The 14677-nt window shown below is 45.0% G+C and overlaps 1 protein-coding gene across 1 annotated transcript in view; it reads right to left on the bottom strand.

Annotated features, from left to right (window-relative positions):
- Positions 1 to 14671, bottom strand: part of Scd5 (stearoyl-CoA desaturase 5) — a 141248-nt gene extending 126577 nt beyond the window's left edge. The window contains exon 1 of the mRNA XM_015499158.2: positions 14375 to 14671. Within this exon, the coding sequence (XP_015354644.2) occupies positions 14375 to 14534 (160 nt within the window). The 5' untranslated portion in view covers positions 14535 to 14671. The remainder of the gene's footprint in view (positions 1 to 14374) is intronic.
- Between the last annotated feature and the right edge of the window lie 6 nt (positions 14672 to 14677).

The raw sequence follows: 14677 nt of genomic DNA, 5'->3' as shown, positions 1-14677 counted from the left end.
GGAGGGGGGGGGAGGGGGGATAGTAGAGGATAGGAAAGGCAGCAGAATACAACAGACACTAGTATGGCAATATGTAAATCAATGGATGTGTAACCGATGTGATTCTGCAATCTGTATACGGGGTAAAAATGGGAGTTCATAACCCACTTGAATCAAAGTGTGAAATATGATATGTCAAGAACTATGTAATGTTTTGAACAACCAACAATAAAAATTTTTTTTAAAAAAAGGGGTGAGTTCCTCCACCATCTGCTATGTGATGAAAGAACAAAAAGGTTCTTGCATGCTGATCCCTCGATCTTGCACTTTCCAGTGTCCAGAACAGTGAGCCAACACATCTGGGCTAATTATAATTTACCCATGTAAGTGCTTCTCTTGTTGCAGCACAAAATAGGCTGAAGTCAGGTTCTGCCCTGGGTGAGGGTGATCACTGCTCTTTGCCAGCCTGCAGGCCAGAAAAATCACCTATGTCCTGTGGCCACCGTTTACAGGATGCAGGTTAGGACTAACCTCTCCCTCCACCCCTTGGCTGTAGTGAATGAACATCTACTGCCCTTTCAGGCCCATTCCTGGGGTCTTCCTGACCATTTTCATTTGTCAATGGGTCAGAAAAGTTACAAAGGGTGCCCTTGTATCAGTTGGCAGAAGAGCCTGGATCCAAGATGCCACTGAAAGAGACAGTTTATCACAAGCAGAGCTACGCTGTGTTTCCAGCTTACCAAGAAGGAGGCCAAGCTGGAAAAGTGCCTGCTCTCCTCCAAATGTTGTGAAGCCTTCCTAGACAAGGGAGTCTAGGAACCAGACAGGGTGCCATATGCCTGTAATCCCAGCGACATTTCCCTGGCATTTCAGGTAAACTAACAGTCACAGAACCATCCTGAATTTGGGATTGTACAGGAAGACACATTCCTCCTAAGCTACCAGCCCCTGGGGTGGAGCATCACTAACACTCTGGGTACAAGAACCACCTGCAGTTTGTTAAAATGCAGATTCCTGCGTCTGGCTTCAGAAAGTCAGGTCTGGAGGTCTGGGTGGAGTCCTGAATCTGGATGTTCAAGAAAACGCTCATTTAAATGACTCCAGTGCAGACAGCAGACCTCGCTGAGGCAAACTGAGAGACAGCTGATCCCTGCTCCTGGGTTTCTATGCCTCAACACTTTTAGATACAGTCTCTCAAAGCTCTTTTCTCCAGGGACTGTGGGCAGTTAGTAAGGGAAAGGCTGCTCCCAGGTTTTCCATATGGATCATGTAGCCAGAATCCCCTCAACCAACACTTAGGTATTTATGGAAGCAGTTTCTAGAATTTACTTCAACCTAATCTGAGAGGGGAAAAGAGCTACTAAAGGACATTACTAGGACACTCGATGACATTTGAGTAATCACTGAAGCTTAGGAAATATCAAGGTTATAGTTCCTAATTTGGGTAACTGTACTGTGGTTATGCTCTTGTTCTTAGGAAATATACATTGAGATATTTAGAAATAAAAGGGGACAGTGCTTCCAACTCGTTCTCCAATGGTTCAGGAAAAAATAATATACGTACACATATATTCATACAAAGAGAAAAAATGATAAAGCAAATGGAGCAAGATGTAAACAGTGAGACTGGGCTGAGAGTTCCTTGTACTATTATGGGTCAGGCTATATGGGCAATGACCAAACAGACTCCATTTTGCCATGAGACACCACATCATGTAAGAAGTGCTTTTCCTAGGTAAAGCCCCACCTCTGTACCCATCAACAGTTGCTTAACATAGTATGTTTGGCAACACAAAACGGTAATTCTTATACAATGTAAAAGTGTTCTCTCTTTGGTTCCCGTTTTTCTTGGACAATGTACCCTGTCAGAGATTGACTGTCTAGATGGTAGTAACCATTCTTTAACTTGTACACAACTAGGGACATTTTGGCCCACTCTCTTTTCTGCTTATGATTTTAGATCTCATGACGTTGTTTATGGTTTTGAATCATAGCAACAGCCACTTATGTTTCAATACGGTTTTGGACTATAAAAGGTGTACTCAAACCCCGGGAGGGGGCCGAAGGGTATAGACTTGCAGCCTACCCCTCATCCTGCCAGCTAGTAGATCCGGTCCTCCTGCTGGTGAATAAAGTTTCTGTCTCCCGCTTTAAGACCAACTCAGGGGGCTGGGATTGTGGCTCAGCAGGAGAGCGCTCACCTAGCATGGGCCGGACCCGGGTTCGATCCTCAGCACCACATAAAAATAAAGGCATTGTGTTGTGTCCGTCTACACCTAAAAAAATAAATAAATGTTTTTAAAAATGTATATATAAAAAAAGATCGACTTAGTGATTTATTGCAGTCTCACCTTGACAGTACCATTTTTATGAGTCTAAAATTGTGTATCAAGGTAAAAAATTGCAAAGAAAAAAATCCCAAGGTAAGCAAGGATGGGGGGTGGGTAATAGACTATTCTTTTTTGTATATGCTTGAAACTTCATTTAATTAAAAAAATTACCTGTAACAAGCCTCAGGTATAATTTGAGTGACACTGGCCCTGGGCTAGCTGATTCATTTTCCCTATATGGGAAAATGAATAGTGAGTTAGGAGCACCTCCTGACTTGTGGCACTTTCCTCATCTGTCCCCTTACCTCCCGACACCACAAGGAAGTAACTTTATAATTTTATTTTTACAATGTTATTTTTTCTGATAATAAAAGTAATGTCAATTCTCTCAGATGGGAAAATCTTATGCAAAGGCAATTATAAATGAAAATTACAGTCACCTTTTAGACACACATTGCTTCTATCACAAAAGGAGTTTCTTCTAGGACAAGTGAGTCACCTAAAACCCTAGAATTTTTTTTTTTTTTTGAGGATTGAATCCAGGGGTTTTTAACCACTGAGCCACATCCACAGCCCTTTTTATTTTTTATTTTAAGACAGAATCTCACTAGGTGGCTTACAGCCTCACTAAATTGCTGAGGCTGGCCTTGAACCTGAAATTCTCCTGTCTCAGCCTCCCAAGTTGCTGGGATCACAGGTGTATGTCACTATGCCCTGCTAAACCTTAGAATTGTGATTGGGCTCTAATACCTTTCCTCACACAGTATGGGGATATCAACTTAGACTGGAATATATTAATTTTCTTTTAAATTCTCATATTTTAATAGAACTGTGAATGGGATAGAAGCTAAAGATTATATAGATTATACAACAAGAGAACGAATACGCAGAGGTGATAGGAAAAATATTTGACAACTCACAAGGCACCAACCAATCAAAACCAATCAGAACAGATGTAGAGTTAAGCCCTGCAGCTGAGCCAGGCATTGACCTTTTAGCTTCAGGGTTGCTGGGGATTCCATGCATAGCAGAAAAGGCAGAAGCAACTGGTTATTTCAATATTTTAATCACTAGTAGAACCACAGTGGCGCATGCTGATTGAATACAAGCTCTGCGCCCAAGGGAATATGAGATTTAATAACTGCTTATTCCAGCTCTCCTAGGAGCACTGCCAAGCTAGTTCCTATCTACCTTATACCCAGATGGTGTGACTTAACTTGCCCCAGAGCTCCAGATGGAATTCTAGGACATCATTCTATGCCTACTCTAGCATATTTTTGAACTGAAGGCAATTGAACAGAAACAGATATATTAACAACAAACAAACAAACAAACAAAAAAATCAATGACAAAAAGAAACCCACCTCTCTACCATTCCCTTATTTGCCTAAAAGCAGGACATACATTTATAAGGGCTAGTGTCCTTCCCCTACCTTCTACCAGGAAAGACAACAGTTGACCAAAATTAGGCCCCTCTCAGCCTGGAGACCCACAAAACCAACTTCAGGAGGCTTACTAACTAGCCTTTATCTATTTGCCTTTCTACAGTCAGAGTCCTTCTTCTCTAAAAATGTACTTTGTTGCTTCTCTAAAAATGTACCCTTCTGGGCTAACTTTAGAAAGATCATCAGGCTCTAGATATTTGATATTAACTTCAGCTACAAATTAAAAAGTCTCATGGATGTTCTATAAAAACAGTACTTTGTATCCATTTTGAACCAATAAAATTCTAAAGACTTGTGAGGCTCTGGGTTTGATTCTCAGCACCACGTATAAATAAATAAAATAAAGGCTTATTGACAACTAAAAAATATTTTTAAAAAATTTTTTTAATGTACCCTTCTGTGCTGAAGATGCTCTATAGGTGGAATTCAAAGCCACCTCTTTGAGACCTACTCATTCCCTGTGTGTCTCCCGTGTATACATATGAAGTATATAGGCCAATAAACTTCTTTTCATCATTGTTTTTAATTGGTCTTTTGGTGCAAGGCTCTGTCCCAACTAAGAACTATGAAGGGAAGAAAAAAAATTACTTTTTCCTTCTTTTAGGAAAGACCCTGAAGTAATGTGAATAGAGCTCAAAAATGTTACTGGCTCACCTGCTTTTCAAGTTCTGCAGAGCCCAAGATATGTGGGCCTTATTCACACTTGCTAATAAGTATCTCCACTTACTTATCATGACTCCTGGGCCCACAAATGCTTTGGGGACACTTCAAGTGAGTTGCAGACTGAGAACAGAGACAAGTTTCATTGAAACTATCTCAAAATCTTCTTATGAACATACTTAGGAAAGGAGTGAACTGGTGAACTACTCCACGAAACACTTAAGTTTCAGAAATTCATTTCTAATTTCATGCATGGAACTTTGAAAGGATAAGAGTATTTTCCATTTTCTACCCCAGCCCAGAGAACAATAGTTGCTCCTTTGAGTTATAAAAGATAGAAGAGTAGAGACCTGAGTCTTTGTTTTCTCACTCAATGTCTGGCCCAGGGCCCTAAGTAATTAATTGCTTGCTTGATAAATGCTTTTGATGAGGAGGATGCTATTAGAGATGGCCTGGCCCATTTAGCTCCCAGATTGTGTTCATAAGCCATCCTCCCTTCAGAGAACCAAGCTAAAACCAGCACAGCCCCAATAGCAAGTAGATGATGATATCCATATGCTAGGCAGTGATAGAAGAAGAAAATGCATTTAAACCTCACTTTTAAATCTCTATTCTTATCTCATTTCATTTCCAAGTTCATTGATATTTGATATTTCTTCTCCCATTTCAGAGGCACTATTAGGAATCTTCCACCCTAGGAGACCTAACCACCTCCCAGAGCAACATCCATTAAGCACTTACCTTAAGTAGGCAATTTACATGCGTATCTGACTCAAAGGTTTTACATGACTACAATACAGTTCTGCTCTGTACATCTTCCTGAATGTGCACTTTCAAAAATTGTTTTCGGTACTCTATCTAAAAGCTATTGTTCTGTTTTCCTCATCACACAGTTAGCACCTTCCCTCTTGGTAACACACTTTGTTCTTAGATTGTTTGTGCAAATAAAAAGTACCCGCTGGGTGGGGTTAAGTGAGGAGACACTGGACTTTTAACTGCCCTTAAGTAAAATCTGGGATAAGAGAACAGAAATCCGGCTGTGACTTCATCAGTGAGGTTCTGCATCACATGATAGATGAGGAAAATGACCAATCATGAAAATCAGCATTCCAGGGAAATTGTGTCTCCAAGGTTAAGAACATTCCAAGTCACTGGCTTTCTATCTTTTTAATTCAGTTAAATTAAGCCAGGAACCCTACTCCAAAGGTGGTTAAGAATTCTCTGTGCCCAGAGTCACATTCCCCACCTTCAACACTCCCTCCACCCAACCTGTCACCCCTCATCAAAGCCCTGAGGAGCAGTAGAGAGCTCTGCAAGCTTTTCCTGAGATCAGGGCTACTCACAGGGTGGACAGGTGCAGAGGGGCATGCAGATCTCCAGGGCACTGAGGAAAAGGTCTCTCTTTCCCCAGCCCTTCTCCCCAAACCAAACAGTTTTCCTACAGGGCTGGGGAACACTGTTAAAGATAAGGGACCAAATGCAAATTCCCTTTGAAAAAGCATGCAGTGACTTAGACTCATTCATTTATCCCTTGATCTGTCCACCCTGCGCTGCACATGTTGGGTATCATCACAGCAGAAGCCCTGTGTCAGGGGAGCAGAGCAGCCCTGGAGGAGCTTGAAGCCTCAGGGGAAAGCAGACATTTATGACTCACCAGGATGACCACAAGACCCCAGACAAGCATAAGGAGTCAGGAGCAGAGGGCAGAGCACACTGAAATGTAAGACATAGAAACTGAAGCCTCTCCAGACACAGGAGGTGCACCACAAGGAGAAAGGAAGGAAGAAGAGGTGCAGTCTGTACCAGCAGCCATGCCTGCCTCTTCCCTCCAGCAGAGCCTGGGGTTTGTTTGGCTGTTTGCCCATGTGACTTGGTGGCTGTTAGCGTCTGCATGAATTTGTCTAACTTCATGTGTTGAAATCCTCACTCCCAAGGTGGTGGAAGTTGGAGGTGAGGCTTTGAGGGTGGTACCCCCAGGGGATGGAATCAGTGCCCTCATAAAAGAGGATCCAGAGACACCATGCCCTTTCCACCATGTTTGTACACAGAGAGAAGGTGCCATTCTTTTAATCCGGAAGTGGGCCCTCACTAGGGACCTATCTACAGCCTCCTTGATCTGGGACCTCCCAGCCTCCAAAACCCTGAGAGACAAATCTGTGTGGTTTAAAGTTTCGATTACAGCAGCCTGGTGGACTAGAACGGCAGCCAGCCCTGAAAAGGCTGAACCAGCCACCGTAATCCATTCCCTTGCCAGTGACTGGTTTAATAAGGCACATGTGACCCAATCCTGCAAGTGAGACTTGAGGGGACATCAGTTGTGAGGCAACAAGGAAAATATTTTTATTCTGTGATAAAACAAGAAGGGGCAGCCTCTCTCTTCTTCCATAGGACAGTATTGTAACTCCACAGAGTTGCCTAGAATTCTGGCAGTCATCTTGTAACCATGAAGAAAACATTTAGTTTAGTGACAAGACCACCAAAGAAAACTGCTCTTAGATGCTATTGCTGGGTCCTCCCATTAGTGTCCTGCCTCAGAATTTCTCATTTTTTGAAATGAGAAATCTTCGTTATCATCTAAGCCACTGAAGCTGCATTTTGTGATACCTGCAGCCAAGAGCCAAATTTTATCCCAACTGATAAAATCTGCTTCTCAATTTTTGTGGAAGGCAGCCCAACCCCCAGGCTCCTCCCTGTTACCAGTTCAATTGTTAAATAGACATGCTACAGTCCCAAAGGCCATGCACAGGGTCTCCTTGTTATTTTCCCCTGTATCTATTCATGAAAATAAAATTAATTTTCTAGCCCATGAATTAAACATTGCTGCTGCTGCCGGTGGTTGAAAGACTAGCAACGGCCTTTTGTTGGTAAGAGAAGCAGGATCCCGACATGTTCTAAAATAAGCTACAAGGAGTCAAAAGTGTAGGAGGGGAAGCAAAGGAAAAGAGACCATTAAAAGGAAAATTGCAAAATCCCACTCAAGTTTAGCTTCTCTAAATTGCCAGCTTGTGGTCACAGGGTGCTTATCTAACCATAGCATGTAGATGAGCCGTGGAGATATTGTTAAAATGCAGCTATTGATTCAATAGGTCAGAGATAGAATCTGAGATTGGCTATTTCTGAAAGCTCCCAGGTAATGCTGAGGGCTGCTGATCCAAGGACCGACCACACTTTGAGTAGCAAGGCTCTTAAGGCTCAGGTGGCTCAGCTGGGGGATGCCTGGGTGTTTGCTATAAAATTCTAGGACGCTCCAGAAGAAGCCTGCAGCCTGAGGGAACCCAGAGCCCTCAAACCATTCCTTGTAAACATCAGAGCCTGCAGTATCCCTAACACCCACAGAAATGGGGAGCAGGATGTAGAAGAGCGGACCCTTTACCCCTAGAATGCAGGCTAGTGAGAACCAGCTGCTTTAAGGCCAGTTTGAGGGTGGAAGTGAGGTAGGAATTGGAACAGACCCCTCCATGGGTAACTTTTAGAAGCCCCTTGGTCAGCCAGCCCCAGTTTCCTGCAGACTCCCCTCAGTTCCCACCTCTTCTAGTGCAGCTCTGGACTGTGCAACCTATATGACTTGGTGGGTATTGGCTGTGCATCTATTTCTCCAGCTCACCTGCCTCAGGATGGCAATAGTGAATGGGGGTAATAAATAGTGTTAAATAAGGAAACTAGATAAGGTTATCAGCTGTTTATCAGAAACACCAAAAAAAAAGTGGTTTTTTTTGTTGTTGTTGTTTTTTTTAAGACAGGATATCACTCTGGGAGATTCCAATTCAGTAGCATGGGTAGAGGCTCAGGCTTCTGAAAGATTTAAAAACTACTCAAGTGATTCTGATGATTGGTCATTTTTAACAACCACCAGAATGAAAAAACAAGCTGGGCACAGTGGCTCATGCCTGTAATCCCAGCAACCCAGAAGACTGAGGCAGGGCAACTGCAAGTTTTAGGCCAGCCTCAGCAACTTAGCAGCAGTCGTAGCCAAAGTAGAGAAGGGAGAAAAATAAATAAAAAGCATCCCAATTAGAAAGGAAGAGGTGTGCACACCTGTAATCCCAGAGACTCAGGAGGCTGAGGCAAGAGCATAAGGATTAAAGGCCAGCCTGGGCAACTTAGTGAGATACCTGTCTCAAAAGATAAAAAAGGGCTAGGGGTGTGGCTCAGTGGTAGCTTGCCTAGCACATGAAAGGCCCTGAGTTCAATCCCCAGTACTGAGAGAGAGAGAGAGAGAAAGAGAGAGAGAGAGAGACAGAAATATTAGTGGATGTGAATACGTGAATCTAGGGCCTTGCGCATGCTAAGCATGTAAGACTGCGAGACTCTCTCTCATGGCCATTGACACACATAATGAAAAAACAACAATATTTATAAGGGAGGCAACTGGCCCTGTGGAGGCCACCAATCCACTGCCAAGGGAAATAAAACCTGAAGCAAACCTGCTTTCAGTATGACCTGGGCTTTCTGACCACCAGGGGGCTTGCTTCATCCAGGGGTCTGGATCCAACAAGTCTCAGCCTGCAAAGGAAGAGCTGAACAGAGGAGCCCAGAGGAGGGAAGCCCAAAGGGAGTGAGCCAATGAAGCAGGGAGGGCTGATGTTGGCTGTGTGCTGGCTTCAGGGCCAAGCCTCTGTTTCATTCCATTCCAGCTGCAGCCCAACGCTGCTTGTTCTGTTGCAATCCCCAGTGCACAGCTGAAGACACTTAGAAGAGAGGATGAGTAATTTGCTCAAGGCTACACTGGGGCAATGGGCAGGACGTTGGGCCTAGACCCTTTATTTCAGATCCCATACTCTTTTTTTTTTTTTTTTTTTTTTGCTATGTCAGGAATGAACCTAGGGCCTTGCCCATTCTAGGCAAGCACTCCACCTCTGAGCTACACACCCAGCCCCAAAGTCTTCTTTATACCCCAAGGGTGGTGGCACTTCTAATGAAACATAGGACAGAGGGACAGGTAGACTGTGTGACAGAGATGACAGAATGTCAAAATAAATGCTCAAGGAAAATGCCCCCCAAACTCATTTGCTTTTGTAAATCCTTAAAAAAAAAACCATCAAGGAGGCTGGGGGTGTAGCTCGGTGTTAGACCACTTGCGTAGCATGGGTGAGACCCTGGGTTCAACTGCTAGCACTGGGAAATAAATTAAAAAATAAATAAACTACATGGCTGTTGTCACCCTTTTGTATTATCTATCAGTGGCTTTTTCTAAGTGATCATTATAATCTTATGCAAGACACAAAACTAGATTAAGTGAGAACTAAAACATTATAGCATAGTCATATCGAATATTAAAAGTTGTGCCTCACATTTGAATCACAAGTACTAAAGCCTCCCCACATCTCTTGGGAGATAATAAATAGTAGAGTGTCTACTCTCTGGAAAGCCCCTTTAATATATGCCCCCTGTCAGTTTAGTATTACTGTTCCCATTTTACAGACGAGGAAACCAAAGCTCACAATTTATAAAGGGCAAGTCTGAAGTGGAACTAATTGGCAATGCCAGGATTCCCAGCCCTAGTTTCCACTCTGCAGCTCAATTTCTCATTTTATGATCACAGCGAAGCCTGCAGTGACCTTGACCGGTTTTGGAAAAAAACTGAGTTAATAATGTTAACCTCAATCTATATTTACACTTGCTGGAATCATTTAGCCAGCAAAAAGCACTCTATTCTCTCTGGTTTTGCTCCAGTCCAGTCGGAGCAAGTTCTTAGATGTGCCCATTTATTAAAAATGCAGGAGTTGCAACAACACTGGGCCGGGATTACAGGGTTTAAAAGGAAGGGCCATTCGGTTTTTTAGTTTGGGGTTTTTGAATACTTTATTTCAGTGTTACAGACTTTTTTTTTTTTTTAATGATGGCTCAAGGGGACAGAAAGGAAAAAAAAAGTCAAAACTGAGATTCAGAAAAATAATTTGGCCCTGTTTCCACGGCAATCATGACTGGCTATGTCCCAGAATTCCCAAAGACAGTATCAAAGACCAGGTGAGGTGTCAGAGAAACAAAAAAAGATTCTTAGCTGCAAAATGGTGATCTTTTGGAAGAAAGTAGACAGAAAGAAAGAGAAGAGTGTACAGGAGGAAGTACAGAACGGATTTGTATTCCTTTGGGGATTTTGAGAAAGAACCTTTATTTTCAAAGCCAAAACAAGAGACGCAATGAAGCCAAGTTCTATGCCAATTTATTGGGCTGCAGGAAGGCCTTTTATTCTTCTATTGAAGAAAAACAGCCAGTATTAGGATCAATAATAATAATAGCAGCTCACAATTACTTAATACCAACCAAGGACTAGGAACTGTGCTAAGTGGTTTACGCATATCAGCTAATTTAATTCTCACAATTTCATGAACAAGTATCATTAATACACCCATTTTACAGATGAGAAATGGGTTCAGAGAAGTTAATTTATCCAAGGCCATGCAAGAACAGCAGGGGATTCCCATTCAGATCTGCTCCTCTGCTGAGCCTTGCTCACCCTAAAACACAGGGAGACAAGACAGAAGTCCACTGTCATGCATTTGCAGGGCTCTTCAACACCCTGAAGACCTTCATGGAAAAGAACAAACCAACAAACACATCCGGACCAACAAAGACATCTATTCTAAGTCATGGATGTAGGTTACCCTAATGCCTCACAGAAGACAGCTCATCTTTGGGTACCTCTCAAAATGTGCATGTTGGACCACCCAGCTTCTCCTGACTCCCCTCCCCCATGCCACCTTTAATCTCCAATTCTCAACTCTCTTGCCATAGGCTGATGCCCACTCAGGACAGTCCAGATACAGAAGGGCCCAGAGAATCCCATATCTGCCTTCACAATAGTCACATTTACCCCAGGCGAGGATAGAAAGAGGATGGCTGATCCATTCAAAAGAGAAAGGTAAATGACTACTTTGCAACTGAAGTTGACCTTTAGGGGAAAGACATGGGATACATTTAGGGGTGGCTCTGATGACATTTAGAGAGAAACTAGAAAAGTTCTTGATGTTTCTAGGAGCCACCAGTCAGATTCCTGGAGACAATCAGGGAAAGGTTCCATTGGGAAGCAGCCCCAGGACTTTTACCTCAAAACTGCTGGTCATCACTTCCAGCTCAATATCCAGGGCATTGTCTAACTGTCTCCTTGGCCAGGAATTCTCGAAGCTGGCACTTTTGTGACCTCAAGCTTTCAGGTGGAGCTTTTTCCTCCCAGTGGAGTTTGATTTCTGTACCTGAAACCAATGAACTCATCCCTGAGGACCTGTGAAAGCCAAGAGCATTCTGTTCTGACAGTCTGCCCACTTAGGAACCTGGGAGGATCAGAAGGAAAAACTACTTGCTCTGGTCCTGAGGAGGTTGGGGGGTGAGGATTAGGCCGTGCAGGAGATGGAAGGAAGTACTTAATGGATCTTTCACGGATGACATTTTTCACCATGTAAATCACTCCCTGCACACTGCACACCTAACATATCCCTTGAGTGGGGCGCTCACTGCACGTATGCCTCTTGTTTTAGGCAACCTCATTTGAGGTGGAGGATAGCAAGCCTATTTCCTTGACAACTCAGGTCTCTGAAAGGATGAGCAGCTCACTGGGGCAAGAACCTTAGGCCAGGCATGATGGCATGGTGGCACACACCTGTAAACCCAGCCACTTGGGAGGCTGAGGCAGGAGGATCCTGAGTTCAAAGCCAGCCTCAGCAACTTAGTGAGGCCCTGTCTCTAAATAAAATACAAAATGGGGGGGGGCCCTCTGGGAATGTGGCTCAGTGGTTAAGTGCCCCTGGGTTCAATCCCCAGTACCACAAAAACAAATTCAGTCCTAATGCTAGACAGAACCAGTGAGGGAGGTGTAGGTAAAGGGCCTCCAGTGGGGGTAGATTTGTGGGTCAAGACACCAGGATTTTTTCTGAAAATAGCTGTGACACAACAGTCCCCTACCCCTCCTGCTTGCCTGAGAGCCTAGACATCATCAAAACTGATCTTAGCTGCAATATGATTGTATGATTGTCCCTCTTTCCTGCCCCCCCCAGCCCCGCCATCATTCGAAATGTTTCTAAGTCACAATTCGGGGCATTGAAACTACCACATCCAGCACTGCATTTTTTTTTTTTTTTTGAGAGGCAATGAAGGTAAGGAAAAGAAGAAGAAAAAGAGAACAGAGCTGATAGAGAGTGGCAGAGGTACAGGATGGGGTTTGGCAACATCACCCGCAAAAGGAAAACTAGATTCCTGCAGTGTGTTGCCTTCTCTGAGGCAGTTAGAGGAGTTTGGGGGCCAACAAAGGGCCCGGTCGGTCAAGATCTTTCAGTACAAAGATTTAGTCTTCACCTCTGAGAACAGTCTGGGAAAGGGCAGAGGTGCTTGGCAAACCTAGGGAGGAGAGCCTGGTCCTTGTGGCTCCTGGAGGAATGCCCGGGTCCTGGGGTTCAGAGGTTGTAAGCAGTGGAGCCTGTGAGTCCCATGGAGCTCTAGGCATGTAAGATAATATTTTAAGTGCTCACTTCTTGAGCATTTTCTAAACATTGAAGCTATTAAAGGTAAGGCCCAGTCCCCCAGAGGCAGGTAGGCTCTGTAGTTCAATGCCCAGCCCCACCTCTGGAAGCTGAGGGAACCAGGGCCTGGATGGAGCCTCCAGGCAGCAGAGGCTTTGGTTAGCAGTGGGAGTGTGTCCATTAAGCGATGGCTGCATGTCTTACAATGTTGTCACTTACAGATAAAGGAAGACAGAGAATTAAACCACTTAAGAAGAACAATGGGGAAAACCACAAGGAATTGAGAAGGCACAATGAGGAAGCGGGATTACCAGAGCTCTGGGGGGACTTTAAAGGCTTTAGGGATTCCCTAAGACACTTGCCTCTCACCATCCCTCAACACTGTGTTCACTCTCTGAGCCACACCCCCCTTTAAAAGGTACCAAGTTCTGGATGGGTTTGCTTCCAAGATAAGGGACTACAGGGCTTCAAGGGAAGGCTTGGAACCCCAGTGGCCCTATTCTCTATATATGCATCTGCAACTGGATCTATGCCGAATTAGCAGCTTTGAAGAAAGAGGTCTTCTTATTGTCTTCTTGCCTCTGCCCCTCTGGAAATAAAAGTAGGTTGTGCTTCTCCTGTCCCAGTTCCTTACAGGGAAACCAGAGCTAAAGGGCTTCTTGGATTACCGCTTCCAATTCTCAGTCCAGTGTATCAATGTCTGTGCCTTTTGTCTTGGCTACTGCAGTTTTGATGAGAGAAGCCAAAACCAGTCTTGGGGCTGGTTAAGACTGAGATCCTGCAGCACAGGCACGGAGGTCCTGGACCTCTGGAGAGGTGGTGCTCTGCTCCTGGGATTCCTTCCCTGTGGTAGGAGGTGTAAGGAAAGAGGATGGCCAGAAAGCCACAGGTGCACTCACAGGTGCAGAACACACCTGCACTGGCCAGGTAGAGAAAGCCTCTGGAGAGGTTGCTGCTGGGGCAGAGCGCTCTCTCCATGGGCTCGTTTGCTCACAGAGACACTTCTGGGGCTGGAGAACTGCAAGTGGGCATTGCAAGATCACGGAGCGGGGAGGTAGAGGGGGCTTAAAGAGGCAGGAAAGGAGCTGTTTTCTTCACTCTAATGCTTGAAAACCAAGACTCAATCTTGTGCCAGGTCTCTTCCCGCTTCCCTTATCTTTATTTTTATTAACTCAGCCCCGAGGTCCGTGACCCGCCAAGGAGACTAGAAGTTGAAACACTGCAGATAGAACCCTGGGACCCGCACAGCCACACTACTACCCGCTGTCCTGGCTCCTTGAGCCTGTACCTAGCCACTCTCTCCGCTCGCCTTGGACGGCAGGGCTGGGTCCCTCTGGCTCTCCATAAGGGGGCCAGCAAACGCTCTTTTTCAGGCTGACCGCGGGGGGAAGCAAAAGTTGGAAATATCCGGGCAGAAATACCTGCCCGTCCGAAAGGGTGCAGAACTGGATCCCTAGAGGGCCGGGGCACGTAGGGAAGGCGAGGGGAGAACCAGGGAGCTTCGCACCGCTTGTGGCGGAGCAGCGACCTCGCGCGCCAGGTGGGGCCCCTCCACTAAGCCTGGAGCGTAGGTGGCGCCGGCGGCACTTACCCCAGAGCAGAGTGAGCGGCATGGCTTTGGGGATGAGCACCAAGGAGTACACGGCACCCAAGTGAAGCAGGCTCATCAGGACCACGTTCCTCCAGACGATGTTCAGCCGCTGCTCACGCGCGCCAGGCCTCTCCTGGCGATCGCAGAACGCCAAGCCTTGGAGCTCAGCACGGATTTCCTCCTTGGCATCGCAGAAGGAAACCTTCCCCGCGTCAGTGG

This window comes from Marmota marmota, unplaced genomic scaffold, assembly GCF_001458135.2.
Source record: "Marmota marmota marmota unplaced genomic scaffold, marMar, whole genome shotgun sequence".
Classification (NCBI taxonomy): Eukaryota; Metazoa; Chordata; class Mammalia; order Rodentia; family Sciuridae; genus Marmota; species Marmota marmota.
This window is presented reverse-complemented; position numbering and strand designations above follow the sequence as displayed.